Source organism: Saimiri boliviensis, chromosome 10 (assembly GCF_048565385.1).
Source record: "Saimiri boliviensis isolate mSaiBol1 chromosome 10, mSaiBol1.pri, whole genome shotgun sequence".
In the NCBI taxonomy this organism is placed as follows: Eukaryota; Metazoa; Chordata; class Mammalia; order Primates; family Cebidae; genus Saimiri; species Saimiri boliviensis.
The window spans coordinates 90178955-90201033 of record NC_133458.1 but is presented as its reverse complement, the minus strand read 5'-3'; the positions used below and the strand labels follow the sequence as shown (position 1 = coordinate 90201033).

Here is a 22079-nt window from a genome sequence, read left to right as displayed (position 1 = left end):
TCTTTGTTGATCTTTTTCATTATTTACAGCATTAAAAATTTGAGATATACTTCACATAACGTAAAATTCACTATTTTATTTTATTTAAACAGAGTCTCGCTCTGTCACCCAAGCTGGAGTGCAATGGTGAGATCTTGGCTCACTGCAACCTCTGCCTCCCAGGTTCAAGGGATTCTCCTGCCTCAGCCTCCCAAGTAGCTGGGATTACATGCATGTGCCACCATGCCCGGCTAATTTTTGTATTTTTTGTAAAGACGAGGTTTCACCATATTTGTCAGGCTGGTCTCGAACTCCTCACCTCATGATCCGCCCACCTCATCCTCCCATAGTTCTGGGATTACAGGCGTGAGCCACCACGCCTGTAACTCTTTATGCAGTTTTTCATCTAATCTAATATTTTTAATTTCTTTTTTTTTTTTTTTGAGACAGAGTTTCGCTCTTGTTACCCAGGCTGGAGTGCAATGGCGCGATCTCGGCTCACCACAACCTCCGCCTCCTGGGTTCAGGCAATTCTCCTGCCTCAGCCTCCCGAGTAGCTGGGATTACAGGCACGTGCCACCATGCCCAGCTAATGTTCTTTATTTTTAGTAGAGACGGGGTTTCACTATGTTGACCGGGATGGTCTCGATCTCTTCACCTCGTGATCCACCCACCTCGGCCTCCCAAAGTGCTGGGATTACAAGCTTGAGCCACCGCGCCCGGCCTATTTTTAATTTCTAAGAGCTATCTTTTAGGCTGGGTGTGGTGGCTCACATCTATAATCCCAGCACTTTGGGAGGCCAAGGCGCCTGGGTGGATCACTTGAGGTCAGGAGTTCGAGATCAGCCTGGCCAACACTGGCAAAACCACATCTATACTAAAAATACAAAAATTAGCCAGGCATGGTGGCGGCACCTGTAATCTGAGGCATGAGAATCACCTGAACCCAGTAAGCCAAAGTTGCAGTGAGCTGAGATGGCACCACTGCACTGCGACCTGGGTGACAGAGCAAAACTGTCCCCCAGAAAAACTTAGCCCAATGTCTGAAGCATGGTGGCAACTCAGTGGTATTAGTGCCACATGACTTTGGGTGGGCACGTTGTGACTTCTGCTTCTGTAAAACCAAGTAGGCCCGGGCACAGTGGCTCATGCCTATAATTCCAACAGTTTGGGAGGCCAAGGTGGGCCAGATCATGAGGTCAGGAGTTCCAGACCAGACTGGTCAACATGGTGAAACGATGTCTCTACTAAAAACACAAAAATTAACCTCACGTGGTGGCACACATCTGTAATCCCAGCTACTCAGGAGGCTGAGGTAGAACAATCGCTTGAACCAGGAGGTGGAGTTTGCAGTGAGCCAAGATTGTACCATTGCACTCCAGCCTGGGTGACAGAGCAAGATTCTGTCTCCAAAATCAACAACAAAAAAACTTCCCAAGTAATTAGATTATCTCTAAGCTTGTTCCAAATCTCTCTTTTTTAAAGAGTTTTTTCAAATTTTTTATTTCTATAGATTTCTACAGTTTCTGGGGAACAGGTGGTCTACAGTTACATGGATAAGCTGTTTAGTGGTGATTTCTGAGATTTTGATGCATCCAATACCCAAGCAGTGTACATTGTACCCAAAGTCCAACTCTTTCTTACTGGTGCAAGTGACTTCTCTTTTCTGAGTCTCCCTTTCTGCATATAAAATGAGGGAACTGGAGACATCTTCTATTTCTAATATTGCTGATCATGCAGTATCCTGTCCTAAACTCCCAGTATGATCTGAACAAGGAGAGTTAGCCTCATGTAGTCAAATGCTTCTTACATGCCAAAAGCAAGAGGTTGAGCTTGAGGAGAGGAAAGATACTTCACATACTCACATTTTCAATTTCTCCCAAGGAACCAGTCTCTGCAACTCACACCTGTAATCCCAGCTCTCTGGGAGGCTGAGGCAGGCAGATTGCTTCAACCCAGGAATTTGAGACCAGCTTGGGCAACATGGCAAAATCCCATCCCTACAAAAAAAAAAAAAAAAAAAATTCCCAAGGTCTGCCTGAATATTGATGTATTATTAAATTTAAAAAGTTCATAAAATGATATATTTTTTTTTTTGAGATGGAGTTTCGCTCTTGTTACCCAGGCTGGAGTGCAATGGCGCCATCTCGGCTCACCGCAACCTCCGCCTCCTGGGTTCAGGCAATTCTCCTGCCTCAGCCTCCTGAGTAGCTGGGATTACAGGCACGCGCCACCACGCCCAGCTAGTTTTTTGTATTTTTAGTAGAGATGGGGTTTCACTATGTTGACCAAGATGGTCTCGATCTCTCGACCTCGTGATCCACCCGCCTCGGCCTCCCAAAGTGCTGGGATTACAGGCTTGAGCCACCGCGCCCGGCCTCATAAAATGATATTATATGGATTGTATAGATGACATCACAATGAAGGTAGAGACAATATCATGAAGATGATAACGAGAAAATTGGGAGGAGTTTTTTCCCCTTTGTCAGGAAGTTCTTAATTAAAAGGTATTAAATTATTTTTCCCATAAAAATGGATAGTGACAGCCAGGCACAGTGGCTCACACTTGTCATCTCAGCACTTTGGGAAGGCAAGAGAGGAGGATCACTTGAGTTCAGGAATTCAAGACCAGCCTGAGTAACATGGTAAGACCTCATCTCTGCTGTAAAGAAAAGAAAAAGGAAAAGAGAAAGAAAGGAAGAGAAAGAAAGAAGGAAGGAAGGAAGGGAGAGAGAAAGAAAAATTAGCTGGGTGTGATGGCACATGCCTGTAGTCCCAGCTACTCTGGAGACTAAGGTAGAAGAATTAGCCTGGGCAACTGAGTAAGATCTTGTCTCAAAAATAAAAAAAGATTTTAAAAATGAATCGTGGCTATGAAGCAATGAGACTTACTTAAAAATATACAGGAAGGGGGACTTGCCCAATCAGACATAAAAATTTGAAAGCCTCATTTTAAAAGAGGAGGCACTGCTGCATGACCAATGAAACAGAAAATCCAGAAATAGACTCAATTCCATAAGAAAATATAGTGTATAATAAAGGTGACATCTAGGCCAGGCATGGTGGCTCAAGCCTGTAATCCAGCACTTTGAGAGGCTGAGGAGGGTGCATTACCTGAGGTCAGGAGTTCGACACCAGGCTGGCCAACATGGTCAAAACCCATCTCTATAAAAAATACAAAAATTAACCAGTGTGGTGATGCATGCCTATAATCCCAGCTACCTGGGAAGCAGAGGTTGCAGTGAGCCAAGATCGTGCCTTTGCACTCCAGCTGTGGCAACACGAGCGAAACTCCATCTCAAAAAAAAAAAAAAAAAGCCAGGCCCGGTGGCTCACATTTATAATCCCAATCCCAACACTTTGGGAGCCTGAGGCAGATCACCTAAAGTTGGGAGTCTGAAACCAGCTTGACCAACATGGAAAAACCCTGTCTCCACCAAAAATACAAAAAAAAAAAAAAAAAGCGTGGTGGTGCATTCCTGTAATCCCAGATACTCAAGAGGCTTAGGTAGGAGAATCACTTGAATCCAGGAGACAGAGTTTGTACTGAGTCGAGATTGTGCCATTGCCCTCCAGCCTAGGCAACGAGAGCAATACTCCATCTCAAAAAAAAAAAAAAAAATAGTATGTTCATTTGGGAATCATATTGCCATAGTATAAAAAATAAATAAAATTTAAAATAAAAACATAGTGTGCAACATATACCATAAGCAAAGGCATACACAACATACAAACTAGGAGAAAATATTAGCAACATAAAGCACAAATAAAAGGCGAATATTCCTAATATCTAAAGAGCTCAAAAAATTTAAGGGACAAAGGATAAAAATCCAATAGAAAAATGGAAAACAGACAATTCACAAAAAAGGATATATATATGTTTAAACATATAAAAAGATTCTGGCCAGAGCTTGGTGGCTCACACCTGTAATCCCAGCACTTTGGGAGCTGAGGTGGGTGGATCACAAGGTCAGGAGTTTGAGACCAGCCTTGCCAATATAGTGAAACTCCATCTCTACTAAAAATACAAAAAATTAGCTGGGCGCAGTGGCAGGTGCCTGGGATTACCAGTTACTTGGAAGGCTAAGGCAGAAGAATCGCTTGAACTTGGGAGGCAGAGGTTGCAGTGAGCCAAGATCATGCCACTGCACTCCAGCTGGGGTGAGAGTGCAAGACTCTGACTAAAAAAAAAAAAAAAAAAAAAAAAAAAAATTCTAACTGAAATCTGGGACAATTCAAGCCACAAAATGAATAATGATAGCAATGGATAATAAACTCATAGAATAAAGCAAATAGCTCCTGTAATCCCAGCACTTTGGGAGGCCAAGGAGGATGGATCACTCAAGTCTTGGAGTTCGAGACCAACCTAGCCAACACATTGAAACCCCATCTCTACAAAAAAGTACGAAAATTAGCCAAGCACAGTGGCATGCACCTGTGGTCCCAGCTACTGGAAAGGCTAAGGCAGAAGAATCTCTTGAGCCCAAGAGGCAGAGGTTGCAGTGAGCCAAGATCATGTCGCTGTACTCCAACCTGGGTACAGGAGTGAAACTGTCTCGAAATAAGAAAAAGAAAAAAGAAACTACTCTTCTAGGCCCTGCAAATAGGCCCAGCCTATTTGCTCAGCACTTTGGGAGGCTTAGGCAGGAGGATCACTTGAACCCAGGAGTTTCAGAGCAGCCTGGGTAATATGGTGAAACCTGGTCTCTAGAAATAACTTAAAAATTAGCTGGGCATGGTGTCGGGGTCCTGTCGTCCCAGCTACTCAGGAGGGTATAGTGGGAGGATCGCTTGAGCCACGTTGTGCCACTGCACTCCAGCCTGGGTGACAGAGTAAGACTATGTTTCTAAAAAATAAATAAGAGGAGGAATAAAGGGGTTGGGGGGAAGACCCCTTCTTAGTCCATAATAGTCCACCTCACTCCCATCCTTGATTGTAAATTTAATCTGTTGGGGAAATTAGGTTATTTGTCCTGTGGAAGCTGATTACTTCATCTCGATGTTTTTCCTTTTTCCCTTTCTTGTATTTCCTGTAAACTGTTGGCTAGATCTAAGGCTTATTTAGGTTTGAGTTCTATTTGAGGGATCAGGAATACTTCACAGGAGGCACTGGGTATTTTCTATTCCATCACATCATGATGTATCTCATAGATAGTTATCTCACTCTCAATCGTATTAAGATTGATCAAGGCCGGGGGCAGTGGCTCAAGCCTGTAATCCCAGCACGGGTGGATCACGAGGTCGAGAGATCGAGACCATCCTGGTCAACAAGGTGAAACGCCGTCTCTACTAAAAATACAAAAAATTAGCTGGGCATGGTGGTGCGTGCCTGTAATCCCAGCTACTCAGGAGGCTGAGGCAGGAGAATTGCCTGAACCCAGGAGGCGGAGGTTGCGGTGAGCCGAGATGGCGCCATTGCACTCCAGCCTGGGTAACAAGAGTGAAACTCCGTCTCAAAAAAAAAAAAAAAAGATTGATCAGTGGTTCAAATCAAACTGGGCATGGTGGCTCACGTCTGTAATCCCAGCACTTTGGGAGGCCGAGGTGGGCAGATCACCTGAGGTCACAAATTCCAGCCCACCCTGGCCAACACAGTGAAACTCTGTCTCTACAAAAAAATACAAAAATTATCGAGGCATGGTGGCACACACCTGTAATCCCAGCTAATCAGGAAGCCGAGGCAGCACTTGAACCCAAAGGCGGAGGCTGCAGTGAGCTGAGATCATGCCACTGCACTTCAGTCTGGGTGACAGAGCGAGACTCCATCTCAGAAATGATAATTTATTTTGTAGAGATGGGGGCTCACCATGTTGACCAGGCTGCTTTCAAACTTCTGGCCTGACGTGACTTCCACCTAGAGTCTCCAAAGTACCGGGATTACAGGCGTCAATCACCATGCCCGGTCAAATTCAACATCTTTTCTAAGAGGCAGATGTCATATAAGTTTAGCCTTGGCTGGGCGCAGTGGCTCAAGCCTGTAATCCCAGCACTTTGGGAGGCCGAGGCGGGTGGATCACGAGGTCAAGAGATCGAGACCATCCTGGTCAACATGGTGAAACCCCGCCTCTACTAAAAATACAAAACATTAGCTGGGCATGGTGGCGCGTGCCTGTAATCCCAGCTACTCAGGAGGCTGAGGCAGGAGAATTGCCTGAACCCAGGAGGCGGAGGTTGCGGTGAGCCGAGATCGTGCCATTGCACTCCAGCCTGGGTAACAAGAGCGAAACTCCGTCTCAAAAAAAATAAATAAATAAGTTTAGCCTTATCAGGCAGGGCACAGAGGCTCAAGCCTGTTATCCCAGCACTTTGGGAGGCCAAGGCGAGTGGATCACCTGAGGTCAAGAGTTTTAGAGCAGCCTGGCCAACACAGTGAAACCTTGTCTCTTCTGAAAATATAAAATAAATTAGCTGGGCGTGGTGGCACACGCCTTGTAGTCCCAGCTACTCGGGGAAGCTGAGGCAGGAGAATCGCTTGAACCTAGGAGGCAGAGGTTGCAGTGAGCCAAGATCACGCCACTGCACTCCAGCCTGAGTGACAACAGGAGACTCCATCTCAAAAAAGAAAAAAAAATTAGCCCTACAACTGACATTCAAATCTTGAAATCTCGCTCATGGGTAGCAATCTTCATAATAATGGTGGATGAACTTTCCTACCATAGAAATATCGTTGAAAGTCTATGTCAGTCTTTTTACCACAAAGACTGTAGGAAAAAAATTTAAGATGAAACTAATTTTTAAAGTTGCATTACACAAGTAAAACTCATCTCAGGAATTATTACTGTGATTGGGAACCAAGTTGACAGATTTGGGAGGTCATTGTTATGAAGCTTTATGGAAACATCTAAGTCAAAAAAACAAGTAGGGAGCTAAGCATTATAAAAAATACTACAGGGTTCTCTCTAGGAGCGGGAAGTGGAGGCAGGGAGGGATGAGGCAAGGAGCCGTGGCTTTGCATCATAACCTCATTTGTTCATGCTTTATAATGACACAGGGCAAATATGGAAGAAAAGTAATACGGTAAGCTGAAAACATACCCGCCACCGTCCCCCGCCTCGCGAAGCCTATTAATTATATATACTCGATTCCAGCAGGGCGCGGTGGCTCAGGCCTATAATCCCAGAATTTTGGGAGGCTGAGGCGCGGAGGTCGCTTAAGTCCACGAGTTCGAAACCAGCCTGGGCAGCATGGCGAACCCCCATCTCTGCACGACGCTCAAAAATAAGCAGGGTGTGGTGGGGTGGGGGCGGGGGTGGGGGCGGGGGCGGGGGCGAGGGGGGGGGGGAGGCGCGGGAGACTGAGGTAGGTGGATCACCTGAGGCCGGGAGTTGGAGACTGTGGTAAGCAGTGATCGCTCCACTGCACTCCAGCTTGGGTGACAGAGCGAGACCCTGACTGAAAAAATAAACAAATAAAAAAAAGTTTCCAATGTTTTGTTCCCTTACATCAGATTCCACTTGGACAACATTTAAAGGGGCTAAGGTAATATAAGGCTCTTCTGGTGACTGAAAAATCTTCAGAGAAGTTGACGCGTCCGAGGTGAGTCTCAAATTTGAAAGTCAGCGCCGGGCCGCGATTCCAAGGCGCCCAAGCAGCGCGCGCAGGCCTCCCGCCAACCCCCACCGGCGCGCCGGGCCCGGCAGACACAAAGCCTCGCGGGAGGTGGGGCCTCGTGACGTCACCGAGACGCCCGCCCCCTGACGTCGTGCTCTGAGGAGGCCAGGTTTCTGGCGGCGCCGGCGCCATTTTGCCGGAGCCTGCGACCGAGTGGGAGTGGAGTAGAGCGGCCGTTGTTGCCGACTCTTTCCTCTTCCCTACGGTCGAGTCAGCGGGTTAAGTAGGCCATCGGCCCTCGAGCCGAGACTTGTCTGTTACTTAGTTCTGGGGAGCGCCTCGTCGACATGAGTGATGTAGAGGAGAACAACTTCGAGGGCAGAGTGAGTACAAAGCCGCGGGAGCCGTCTAGGCGGCGGCCCAATGCTCCGGGTTTCACGGGGACAAGCGCGGTCGGGCGGGGTTGCGGGGAGTCCCGCCAGGAGCTACCTCCGGAGCCATCGCGATTGCTTCCTCACCTCCCAAGATGGCTTCTGGGTTCTACTCCTTCCCCAAACCACGGATAACACCCCTCCCCCTTTTTTGGAGGCTGACTGATACCTGGACTTCTGGGTCCTCTTCCCTCCCTGCCCCTTACTGGTCCCTCCCGACTCCCCCCCCGAGGCTTCCTTATCTCTGCTCTGAGGTGTGGGTCCCCGTCGCGGTTGGGCGGGAGGAGGCGGCAGGGAGCTCACCTCCGTCCGGAGAGCGGTAGGTGCTTCCTGCGGTGGCATTTCTGGCGACCCCGAGCATCGTAGAGGGTCTCGGGGTCGAAAGTGCGCGGGGCTGTTTTCCGGGCGGGGAGAAGCTGGCGTGGGACTAGCTGGGGCCTGTGTCTCCTTGGCTCTCTATTGCAGTGAGCGGCCGCGTCTCTGTTGGAACCGGCGGCGTTGCGTCTATAAAGGCGAAAGCCTTGAGGTTGAAGGTGGGACGAGCCTAATGAAGTGGTTAGTCAACGACCGCACGGACCCTTAAGCGTTCTTAAGACGAGAGCTGTGAGGGGAAAACTACGCAAGGAGCCCTTTTCCCTTAATGTCCCTTCGACTTTCCTTTCACTTCGAAATGAATGTGGAAATGCTGTCACGCCTTATTTTTCTAATTCCTTGTTGTTGGGTTTTTTTCTCTTCTTTATATATCAACTTTTAATGCTCTTCTTTCTATGACCTTTCATATAAAAACTGACCGCTCCTTTACAGGTTTTTACGGTAAAAGAAAAAAAAATCTTTAATCTTACATAACTGAACGAGTTCCATGGCTCAGTATTTTAAAGATAACTAGTCAGTATATATTGTTCTGTAACTCAAAGATGACCTGAAAATTAACAGGCCCTCTCCCATTTCTCTTCTCACCCTATCCCCCACCGAAGAGGGCTCAGAAGAAAGTTTTTATTAATATATTTGGGGTCGGAGAAATATAAACATCATAGATCATACGTTATCCCCAGCTTAAATGTACTGGAACGTTTATCAGTGTCTGAGTTTAATTTCCAAAACTTACTCTACATTGGGAATTGTAGAAGTTAGTGTGAAACCCTGGAAAGAAAACAAAACCTCTGCAACAGGTTCCGGGCTGTTTTGATGTTTATACTAGTCACTAGGGGAAGCACATAAAAAACACTTCAGGTGTGTGCTGGAGGGAGAGTTTTGTCCTTTTTTAAAGATCATAATGTCAACATCTAGAACCAAAATTCAAATCGAAGGTCAGTTTAGGCTTTAGTTCTCTTTGAGGAAAGAGATTTAAAGCAATAGACCCAGTAGACTACAAAAGTTAGCTTTAATTCTTTTGATTGGAATTTTTTGACATTTTGGAGCATGGAAAGAAATGAAAATTGAACCTGCTCATTTTTTTAGGATGTTGTATTGATTGCCCCAACAGAACTTTCTAAAGTCATAGAATAAACATATATGATGGTAGTTGTAAAATGCTTCTTGTTTTGAAAATGTTGAGTAGTTACGATAGAAATTTTGCTGTCTATGTATTTCTTTAGTTAACTTATTATAATACAATTGGGTAACCGTTTGGTTTTCGGGGAAGCAAAGAGGACTACTAGAGAGACCTTGTTTGCTTTTTTTTTTTTTTTTAATTTGTCATCAAGTCTAAGAAACGAATAAGTTGTAGATAATTGTCACTTTTCCCACCTAAGAAAGTAGCATGTTAAGATTCCCACCCACCAGCCTGGGCACAGAGTGAGACTCTGTCTCCCAAAAAATAAAAAAGATTCCCACCTACTTTTAAACTAAAATATATGTAGGCGTTAAAGATTTATTTAATAGAAATGAGGAGCCCTATTATGGCCCTTTGTGGTCATAGAAAATTTTTTTTTTTCACAAGTGCCTAAGTGTATTTTAGTATAAATCAACTAGTGCTTCTAGGTGCACCAGTTATCTTTTTATGTTTTGTTTGTTTGTTTGTTTGTTTGTTTTTTAGGTCGAGATAATTGTCTTTATTTGTAATTGGTTAAAGAATTAGAAGAATGCTTTTCTGGAGATGTCCTTTTTAAAAGGATGTTTCTGGCCAGGAGTGGTAGCTCATGCCTGTAATCCAGACACTTTGGAAAGCCAAGGCTGGCGAATCACTTGAATTCGAGACCAGTCTGGCCAACATGGTGAAAACCCATCTCTACTAGCGAGAGATGGTGGCATTCGCCTTGGGAGGCTGAAGCAGGAGAATCACTTGAACCTGGGAGGCAAAGGTTGCAGTGAGCCAAGATTGTGCCATTGCACTCAAGCCTGGGCAACAGAGTGAGACTCTGTCTGAAAAATAAATAAATAAATAGGTACATTAAAGCAATTGTACATGGAGATGTCCTTTGTAGCTGGGAGTGAATGAAGGTGGCACTTAAGCGGTGGCTTTGCATGTCATCTTGGGAAAAGTAATGAGTTGTTTACCTCAGTACAGGTTCAATTGAAATTGGGGTTTTGAGCTCAGAAAACATGAATGCCCTTTATAGAATTAAGGGGAATGGAAATTAATCTTTTTTTAATATTTTACAACCCTACCCCCAAAATTTTAAGAACTGGACTTTATAAAAGTATGCAATTTCCATACAGACAGCCCAGTGTTTATAATGGAGGTTAATGATTCCTTATTGTTAAGGGACTTATCTTACAATTTAAGAGTTACTTATGTTTTCTACAGTTGAAGAGTAAAAATACTGCTTATTCTTGCCTCCTTTTCAGGGTTTATTCTGGCTTCTTGAGTAGTTGAAATATTTTTGAGAGACTCCTGCAGGCCCGGCGCAGTGGCGCATGCCTGTAATCCTGGCTACTGAGGAGGCTGAGGAGGGAGAATTGCTTAAACCCAGGTGGCGGAGGTTGCAGTGAGCCGAGATTGTACCACTGTACTCCAGCCTGGACGACAGAGTAAGACTCTGTCTCCCAAAACAAAAAAAAAAGTGACCTAACAAATTTATTTGTACCAATTTGGAATTAAAAGGTGTGTGTGTGAAGAATTTTTTTGTTAATAGAAGAAATTTGGGGGAGGGTCCTTTTCTGAAATCTGAGAATGATAGGGACGATGACCACTCATTCAAAACCCAGCTCTGTGACTGGCTTGTTTAAAACAGGGCCAGGCACATTGGCTCACACCTGTAATCCCACCACTTTGGGAGGCAGAGGCGGGCGTACGGATTAGTAGATCAAGACCATTCTGGCCAGCATGGTGAAACCCCCATCTCTACTAAAAATACAAAAGTTAGCTGGGCGTGGTGGCGCACACCTGTAGTCCCAGCTACTCAGGAGGCTGAGGCAGGAGAATCGCTTAAACCCAGGAGGCAGAGGTTGCAGTGAGCCAAGATTGTGCTGCTGCACCCCACCCTGGGCAACAGAGCAAGACTCTGTCTCAGAAAAAAACCTCTTAAATTGGGTTTATGAAATTTTAAAATAAATGTGAAAGATATCATACCATTTTACTTATTCAGTGTCTTTAGCAATTCCATACATCATCAAATTGACCTTACAGAAGGGTAAAGCTTTCTTATAGTAGGCATAGTGTTAACCTAAGAGAGTCTTGAGTTTAATCTATTTTCCTGAATTTAAGTATTATAATTTATCTAATGTTAATGCTTTCAATTGTTCTCCCCACTTTTGTTTAAGCAAAGAATTTGTAAATTTAAAAACATTTTAAATTACAAATTTTTATATTTGAGGTTCTTTCACTGAAGGATGCTGATCTGCTTAATATAAGTAGAGGGTGCCGGGCGCCATGGCTCAAGCCTGTAATCCCAGCACTTTGGGAGGCTGAGGTGGGTGGATCACAAGGTCAAGAGATCGAGACCATCTTGGTCAACAAGGTGAAACCCCGTCTCTACTAAAAATACAAAAAATTAGCTGGGCATGGTGGCACGTGCCTGTAATCCCAGCTACTCAGGAGGCTGAGACAGGAGAATTGCCTGAACCTAGGAGGCAGAGATTGCAGTGAGCCGAGATGGTGCCATTGCACTCCAGCCTGGGTAACAAGAGCGAAACTCCGTCTCAAAAAAAAAATAGCCGGGCGCGGTGGCTCAAGCCTGTAATCCCAGCACTTTGGGAGGCCGAGGCGGGGGAATCACGAGGTCGAGAGATCGAGACCATCCTGGTCAACATGGGGAAACCCCGTCTCAACTAAAAATACAAAAAAGTAGCTGGGTATGGTGGCGCTTGCCTGTAATCCCAGCTAGTCAGGAGGCTGAGGCAGGAGAATTGCTTGAACCCAGGAGGCGGAGGTTGCGGTGAGCCGAGATCGCGCCATTGCACTCCAGCCTGGGAAACAAGAGCGAAACTCCGTCTCAAAAAATAAATAAATAAGTAGAGGGCAAGATTTTAAAAAGGAGCAGTGCAAGCAGTTACACCCACAATATATAACTAATTTTACAGATGTATTGTAGAGGCTTATACTTTGTCCCATTCCTTAAATGGAATGTAGAACATTGAGCTCTGAAAGAATGTCCAGGGATTTACATATTTAGGATGAGTGTGGTTTAGAAAACACTTTGTGCTTAATTTTGTAAATGAACTGAACTTTTTAACCTATGACATATCATATATAGTATAACAAGTGTGAAATGTCATCAATAATCAGGATAGTAGTTTCCTAGAACTTGACTGACAGAAAACTTTCTTTGATAGTATCAGTGGGTGATCATTCATCAGATAACTAACTGGGGACCTTTGTAAAAGATACATATTCATGTGCTAATGAATTAATAGTTTGTTACTTGTTCCTATGTCCTCACAAATACAGCAAGACAGGAGTGGAGGTGAAAAAATAGTAACAACCAGATGAGGGAAAGATTGTAATACACTAAAGAAAAGTTGAGAGGAGAATAATAAAGGGAAATATGATTTCCCTTCTCTCCTTTAAGTTACTTCTATATATGGTTGTATATAACCCTTACTTACCTGTGACTTTCACCAAAGATAGAGTGACTAGGCCTGACTGATATGTAGAAGAAAAGTTGTGACTTTTCCTTATTCTATAACACCAGAAGATGAGAACATAGAGAATGCTTTAACAGATTCTTAGTACTTCGGGTTTAGTTGCTGTTCATTGGCTTTTAATACAGTTAAACCACATTAGTCTTTATCAACAAACTTTTGTTTTTTCTACCTTTGAAATTGCCTCATTAGCTTTTTGAACATTACAGTTGATCATGATATATAACCTGGCAGACTTATGAACCACATTTAATATTTGTACAAAAGATTATACATTTTACAGGTAATTTCACAGTAATAATTTGATTATATATGTATACCTGTCAGTTACTAAATCAATTTAATTTAGAGAATAAACATGTAATATTAGAATATCTTTGAGCCTTTGCAGATAAAGACCACATTTACTTCATTTAGAATGCAGCATACCTATATTGTTTTAAATTTAACTAATATGAGCACTTGGTATCTTCTTTTTAAGGGACTGGTTCTGATAGCAGTTATAGTTTAAGAAGAGAATGGGCCGGGCTCAGTGGCTCCAGCCTGTAATCCCAGCACTTTGGGAGGCCGAGGCGGGTGGATCATGAGGTCAAGAGATCGAGACCATCCTGGTCAACATGGTGAAACCCCATCTCTACTAAAAATACAAAAAAATTAGCTGGGCATGGTGGTGCATGCCTGTAATCCCAGCTACTCAGGAGGCCGAGGCAGGAGAATTGCCTGAACCCAGGAGGCAGAGGTTGCGGTGAGCCGAGATTGTGCCATTGCACTCCAGCCTGGGTAACGAGCGAAACTCCGTCTCAAAAAAAAAAAAAAAAAGAGAATGGAAGTGTTGCTTTAACTTCGTAGGGGTGTGTAAAAAGTAGTATTCCAGGCCAAGCGTAGTGATTCACACTTGTAATCCCAGCACTTCGAGAGGCCGAGGCTGGTGGATCACCTAAAGTCAGGAGTTGGAAACCAGCCTGAACAACATGGTGAAACCCCATCTTTACTGAAAATACAAAATTAGCTGGGTGTGGTGGTGTGTGCCTGTAATCCCAGCTACTTGAGAGGCTGAGGCAGGAGAATCACTTGAACCTGGTAAGTGGAGGTTGCAATGAGCCAAGATTGTGCCATTGCACTCCAGACTGGGCAAAAAGAGCAAAACTCCACTCAAAAAAAAAAAGTAATAGTCTATCATACCAAAAAGGAAGGAAGCAGAACTGTTGTGTCTGTAGGCTGAGGTTGAATAAATACAGGTTTTTTTTTACAAGTCCTAAAGAAGTTCTTTAGTTAGTAAATAGTAAGTAAGATGAGTATTGTTAGGTATTTGGATAATTTAGGTACATTCCCTCTCTTTGGGAGGACTTGTGATTTTCCTGAATGCACTAGTATGAATCTGTGGAAATAGAGCTCCAAGGTTATAAAGTAACAGAAAAATGTATTTTGAGTAAGTTTGTTTTACAAGCTTATACTCATAGACTTGGTCTTGTGTAAATTTGGCACTATTAAATGGCATAGAATTTGGCCTTAATGTTAGTATAAGTTACAGTATAGCATTTAATAGTTTATGTGTTTATTTTAATGGGTATTAAAGTACTGAGCATATATATATATTGTGTTGGAATTCTTTCTATAGTATGATACAGGCTATATTAGAAGACTGCAGTCATTGCTTGGTGTAAGAATTATTCATGTTCTGCAACAGTATGTACTTGTAATAATAACCATTTTCCTGGTTAAAAGACTAGTACATGGTTATTGTGGTTATTCACAGTGTGTAAAATACAACTGTGTTTTAACACAGAAAGAGAATTCTTGACTAACTTTTATTAGATACAGTGTAATACTTTCTTAGTGTTCTTTTTTTTTTTTTTCCAGAAAAACTTAACAGGTTTATTTATAATTATTACAGAGTTGAACCACTGAAACTTGTTCACCGAAACATTTTAACTTGCATTAATACTTTACATCTCCGCATTTATGTTAAAAATTCATACACAAATGAAAATTGAAAAACTGCCAGTACCTGATTTCTGTCCCCTATTTTTCCACTCGCAATCATGTACTTAGGTACCTTTTGACCCCATGGGGAAAAAAACTAATATTCAGAAATACCAATAACAGGAAGAAGAGAAATTCTTTTTTTTTTTTTTTTGCGGGGGAGGGGAGAATGAAATGTTTCCTATCATAGTGGATTCTTAAGCACGTTCTCCATGTGTGCGGTGTGCTAGCTGCATGTCTTTTGGCATAATTATTACACGTTTGGCATGGATAGCACAAAGGTTGGTGTCTTCAAAAAGGCCAACCAGATAGGCCTCACTTTGCCTCCTGCAAAGTACTGATAGCGCGCTCTGGAAGTGCAGATCTGTTTTAAAGTCCTGAGCAATTTCTCACACCAGACGCTGGAAGGGAAGTTTGCAAATCAGAAGTTCAATGGACTTCTGATAGCATCTGTCTAATTTCACAGAGTGCCACAGTACCAGGCCTGAAACAATGAGGTTTCTTCACCCCTCCAATAGAGGGTGTACTCTTGCGAGTGGCTTTTGTAGCCAGTTGCTTTCTGGGTGCTTTACTACTGGTAGCTTTGCGGGCAGTCTGCTTTTTACTGAGCCATGGAGACCTCCTTACTTACCCCCCTTCTCCTTCGGCTGGAGCTCAGCAAGCGAGAGGCGGCGCTGGCATTGGAGAGCGACGGCAGCTGCAAACACCTTTCTTAGTGTTCTTAGCTTCCTCCTTTTAATTTTTGGCCACTTCCTTCAACCAACAGCATGGCCATCTTTATAATAAAGAATAGTTAAAACTAAGCAAGCAGTCCAGGCGCAGAGGCTCATAATCCCAGCACTTTGGGAGGCTGAGGTGGGTTGATTGCTTGAGGTCAGGAGTTCTAGACCAGCCTGGCTAACGTGGTAAAATCCCTGTCTCTACTAACATAAAATACAAAAATTAGCCAGGTGTGGTGGCGGGTGCCTGTAATCCCAGCTACCCAGGAGGCTGAGGCAGGAGAATTGTTTGAACCCAGGAGGTGGAGGTTACAATGAGAAGATTGTGCCACTGTACTCCAGCCTGGGTGACAGAAAAACCAACAGAACAAGCAAATCATCAAAACAGAAACCTGTTTGAGCAGGTTGTGCTGTAAGAACTTTTCTGCCTGGCTTCTGCTTTATAGCATCTAAGATAGACTGGAGGCCTACATATGATTTCTGTTAAAATTCATGATATGAGTTGTGAGTTATTAATCTGCCCATTTCAACTGGGCAGTGTATTTTTAATGGTTATTGGATCCAGGAACTAGATTACTGAGGAATTGGTAGGATTCCTTGACTGGACAGCTTTAAGAACAGGAAGTCTAGTGAAATGTCAGATACCACCCATTCCTAACAATTTTTTGTTTTGTTTTTGTTTTTTGCTTGCAATTTAAATTCATTTTCCAAATTGTGGTTAGTTTTATGAATTTATTTGAAAAAAGTTGAAATTATTTCATAATGAAGACAAGTCAGAACAGGATTATCTAGCATTTGTCCTCTTTCTATGAGGTGCTTATAGCCTGATTCCTAATGCACAGTTCAGTGAAAATAGCATTTATTTGGTTAACAGCTTTTGAGAAATGTTACTTTATTTCTAAATAACTATGTACTTGGCAGTTTATTTTTCCTGTTAAGTTTACTAACAGTTACTGACTGACTTGTTAATATAAGTACGTGGTTGTTTTTGAAAGTTAAAATGAAACTGGGTTTGGTGGCTCATGCCTGTAATCCCAGCACTTTGGGCGGCTTGTGGGAGGGTGTCACCTGACCTCAGGAGTTTGAGACCAGCCTGGCCGACAGCGAAACCCTGTCTCTACTAAAAACAAAAATTAGCTGGGTGTGGTGGTGCGCACCTGTAATCTGAGCTACTTGGGAGGCTGAGGCAGGAGAATCTTAAACCCAGGAGGTGGAGGTTGCAGTGACGTGAGATTGCGCCACTGCACTCCAGCCTGGGGGCTACAGAGCGAGACTTTGTCTCAAAAAAAAAAAAAAAGTGACCTAAAATGATATCGACAATTTTGTAGCTAGGAGTTAGAGAAAGCTAAGAGGAATGAGGAATGTTTTAAACCTTGATGCTCCATGGAGAAATTTATGCAGACTGAGATTTCCACCGGATAAAAAGAGAGAAGGGCTGACAACAAAGAAGGTTAGGTATTTATGATACCTTCTATAATAAAAAGCAAAGCTTCTTTAAAAATAAAGCTGGCTGGGCATGATGACTCATGCCTGTAATCCCAGCACTTTGGGAGGCCAAGGCAGGCAGATCACAAGGCCACGAGCCAACATGGTAAATCTCCCATCTCTACTAAAAATGCAAAAAAAATTAGCTGGGTGTGGTGGCACGTACCTATAGTATAGTCCCAGCTACTCGGGAGGCTGAGCCAGGAGAATCACCTGAACCTGGGACACAGATGTTGCAGTGAGCTAAGATTGTGCCACCAAACTCCAACCTGGTGACAGAGTGCGACTCTGTCTCAAAAAATAAAAATAAATAAATAAAGCTAATGTCGGACAGGCATGGTGGCTCACGCCTGTAATCCTAGCACTTTGGGAGGCCAAGGCAGGCAGATCACTTGAGGTCAGGAGTTTGAGACCACCTTGTCCAACATGAAAAAACCTGGTCTCTACTAAAAATACAAAAATTAGCAGGGCAAGGTGGTGCTTGCCTGTAATCCCAGCTACTAAGGAGGCTGAGGCAGGAGAATCACTTAAACTCTGGAGGTGGAGGTTGTAATGAGCTGAGATTGCACCACTGTACTCCAGCCTGGAAGACAGCAAGACTCCTACTCATTCATAAATTAATTAATTAATTAGTTAATTAAAATAAAGCTATTGTGTCTTAAGAAGACATTCTGTCATACCGTAATGCTTTGTTGCTACTCCAAAATTGGGCTGAATTATCTTGTTTATGTTAATAAAAGGTTTTTATTTCCATCCTAGTAAAATAAAAGGTTTGTAGTGTTTTACAGAGCAAAGCCTCCTGATATGTAGGTATAACAAGGGCTTTAGTGGTGTTCATAGATAATAATCCAGCTGTTGCTGTTCAACAGTAGCATAAATGAATGTTATGTCATTGAGTCTGTTTTGTAGGAAGGAAAACCAAAAGAGAAGAGGGCAAGATATTTTTATCAGTTTGGTTAATGAACCAGTCTGTGAAACGTCAATTACAAGCAAATTTGGCTATGCTTTTTTTTTATAAGATAATGAATATGCTGCTTTCATACCTTTAGCAAATGAAAAAGCCCAGATTTCTATGCTTGCTCCAGACCTCTGTTCGGTAGTTGAGAGTATCTGAGATGCAGTGAAAGACTTGTAGGTAGCTAAATGGGAAAGGTTAGTATTTAGCAGAAACATAGCTGTGTATTTCAGTTTTGTTTTTATCTGAAGGAAAATGACCAGGTGGCATTAGTACAGGTCTTGACGTTAAACTTGAAGCAAAGGAAAGATTGTCAGAAAGCTATTTGTGTTGTGTGATGGTCTTATGGCATAAATGAAAATTGCTGTGAAATTTACATAATTATTTACACTAATAATCAAGGCTTAACTGGACATAGAAACCAAGCCGTCCATCCTGTTTTGATCATAAGTGCCTCATATCTGTCAACTTAAAAAAACAAGCTTGTGGGCTGGGTGTAGTGGCTCATCCTATAATCCCAGCACTTTGGGAGGCTGAGGCATGCAGATCATCTGAGATCAGGAGTTTGAGACCAGCCTGTGTAACCTAGTGAAACCCTATCTCTACTAAAAATATAAAAATTAGGCCGGGCGCGGTGGCTCAAGCCTGTAATCCCAGCACTTTGGGAGGCCGAGGCGGGTGGATCACGAGGTCAAGAGATCGAGACCATCCTGGTCAACATAGTGAAACCCCGTCTCTACTAAAAACACAAAAAATTAGCTGGGCATGGTGGCGCGTGCCTGTAATCCCAGCTACTCAGGAGGCCGAGACAGGAGAATTGCCTGAGCCCAGGAGGCGGAGGTTGCGGTGAGCCGAGATCGCGCCATTGCACTCCAGCCTGGGTAGCAAGAGCGAAACTCCGTCTCAAAAAATATATATAAAAATTAGCTGGGCGTGGTGGTGGGCATCTGTAATCCCAGCTACTCGGGAGGCTGAGGCAGGAGAATTGCTTGTACCCAGAAGACAGAGGTTGCAGTGAGCCAACGCAGTGCCATTGCCCTCCAGCCTGGGCAACAGAGTAAGACTCTGCTCTCAAAAAAAAAAGTTTATGATCAGTAAGTTATTTTATTTGGAATGCTTTGATTTACATCCAACTTTTTCAGAAACGCATTACTTTTTAGATGTAGGATATAGTCACTGAAGGGGGAGTACCAGTATACATAAATGTATTATGTAAAAATGGAACAAAAGAGGGTGGGGTCAAAGATAAAGACCATGATGTAAATTTTGTACCTTCTTGCACTTTGTGGTATTTCATGGATGATAGAGCATTTTAAAGTGGCATGGTTGCAAAAATGCATGTATCAGGAATTAATAAGCTAACAGGGAAATTTTAAGAATTTCATGCTTCAGTATGCTTGTTTGTCTTCAGAACGTATTTTAAGTCAGAATGAGCAAAGATAGTGGTCAAAGTTGGAAGAAGGTGTAATTTTACTCATTTTTTTTCTTTTTGACTTACTTGAACCTTGACATCTGTGCTATAGGTGAGTTTAGATAGGTTTGTACAAATATTTCAGCCTGGGTTGCCTCACTCTAACTATATCTTGATTTCTTAGCATGACTTAGTGAAAGCTTCTTTTAAGAATCTTCAGGTTATAAAATAGTGAAAATTGAACTTAGGTGGCGGGGATATTACAGTTGTTTAGATTTATGTTTGAATTATTTATATTAAAATTGTTCATATTTTAGGAACTAGAATGAAACATGAAAGGGGAGGAGGGTGAAGAGTATGGTAAAAAAACATTTAGAGAAATTTAGTAAATTCTCTGTTAGAAACTAGACTTTTGAACAATTTTAAAGACTATAAAATTGTTTTTTTAAAAAAAATAAACTAGTTATTTGCACTTTACCTGCTGGCTTTTCCATTTGGTAGATAACATTCTGAACTCCAGCAGAGTTTTATAATCCCCACGTGCTTAAATATACTAAATGTTCTTTTTCCATTAAGGTTAATGTTCGTGAAGAAATTGAAGAGTTTTTTCCAAGAATGTGGAAGATAAATCAAGATAAAAGAAGGCTAATGAAAAGTATTAAAGATCAGAAAATTAAAATTGAATGGGGGAAAAAATTGAACAGAAGATTGGTCAGATAGAAGCACTTGAATATTTTTTTTAAGGCTATTTTGAATTGTTTGAATTGGGGAAGAATACACGAAGTATGAAAAATGAAAAAATGAAGAATGAAGAGAAGTAGAAAGCAAGAGTGAAGTAGAATTAAAAGAATCTGGAAGAATGAATGGGTCCTAGGTTAAGTAAATGTATGGTTTATGTTCCAGTGTCTGTATGATCAAGTTGTAGATGAATTTGCATGATTACTTAGTTAATAGAGAATTGGTGATCTGGTTCAAGTAGGGAATTACTGAGGACAGTTAGCAGTATTAACAAGGGGTTATTATTGAGCTGAAATTTTTTCTGGAGGGTATTGCCTAACCATTTGTTTTTCAGGAGCAATCAATATAAATAATTACGGTACTTTAAATGTTAGGTGTTAGGCATCTACATGACCAGTGCCATTTGTAATACTGTCTTCTTTGTTAGGAGTCTCGCTCTCAGTCAAAATCTCCAACGGGAACTCCTGCTCGTGTAAAATCGGAGAGCAGGTCAGGATCTCGTAGTCCATCAAGGGTTTCCAAACACTCTGAATCCCATTCTCGATCAAGATCAAAATCCAGGTAAGTGTATTTAAGATAATGCTTAAAATATTCTGGCCTGGCACGGTGGCTCATGCCTGTAACCCCAGCACTTTGGGAGGCAGGCGGATCAGCTGAGGTTGGGAGTTCGAGACCAGCCTGACCAGTATGAAGAAACCCTATCTCTACTAACGTGTGTGTGTGTGTGTCTGTGTGTGTGTACAAAATTAGCCGGGCATGGTGGCACATGCCTGTAATCCCAGTTGTGTGTGTGTGTGTGTCTGTGTGTGTGTACAAAATTAACCAGGCATGGTGGCACATGCCTGTAATCCCAGTTACTCGAGAGGCCGAGCCAAGAAAATCACTTGAACCCGGGAGGCGGAGGTTGTGGCAAGCTGAGATTGGGCCATTGCCCTCCAGCCTGGGCAACAAGAGTGAAACTCCATCTCAAAAAGAAAAAAAAAAATTCTTCTGTGGTTTTTGAGGACAGAGCAGTTTTTGGCTGCATTTTGTATAGAAATTTCACAAAGACTCAAAATTATGAAGTAGTTTTTCTCAGACTGCACTTTATAAATGAATGCTGTATCCCAGACAAAGACTTAGAAGTACAGCTGGAGCCCAGGAGTTCCAAGCTGTATTGATTGTCAGAGAGACTATCTCTAAAAAATAAGAAATTAGTAATAAAGTTGTCCTCCATCCCAATTAATATATCAGATACTTACAACCAATACAAATTATGTGTGTATATCTCTTGGTTTAAATGTGTTTGGCATTTGAGAATTAATGTTTGGTTTTATGCCAACAATATTTTTTGTTTGTCAACAACATTTATACAACAAAAAGGCAGTTTTCTGCATTGGAGACTCACATGTAATTTAATGCAGAGAATATTGATGTGTGTATGTTATGCTCATTGGTTAGTACTATTGAAAAGCATTTTTAGCATTTACATTCCAGCTACATTTTTATCTGAAGATTCTGACTCTGTGTCCAGGGTAGAGCTCTGGTCAGATGTAATTTGGCAGAAGAGTCCTCAGCTGATTCAGAGCCCCACCATCACAGACAACAAAAATGCTATAGTGAACCAATGCAAAGTTCACTGTCAAATGTCCCAGGTGTACTGGGGTAGGATAAAAGTTGTTTCCCCCCGCCCAACCCGAGACAGAGTTTCGCTCTTGTTACCCAGGCTGGAGTGCAATGGCGCAATCTCGGCTCACCGCAACCTCCGCCTCCTGGGTTCAGGCAATTCTCCTGCCTCAGCCTCCTCAGTAGCTGGGATTACAGGC

The 22079-nt window shown here is 42.6% G+C and overlaps 1 protein-coding gene across 1 annotated transcript in view; it reads left to right on the top strand.

Moving 5' to 3' along the window:
* The first annotated feature begins 7696 nt into the window (after positions 1 to 7696).
* The window catches only part of TRA2A (transformer 2 alpha homolog), a 31354-nt gene continuing 16971 nt past the window's right edge, over positions 7697 to 22079 (top strand). The window contains exons 1-2 of the mRNA XM_010345673.3: positions 7697 to 7913; positions 20702 to 20835. Of these exons, the coding sequence (XP_010343975.1) occupies positions 7878 to 7913; positions 20702 to 20835 (170 nt within the window). The 5' untranslated portion in view covers positions 7697 to 7877. The remainder of the gene's footprint in view (positions 7914 to 20701; positions 20836 to 22079) is intronic.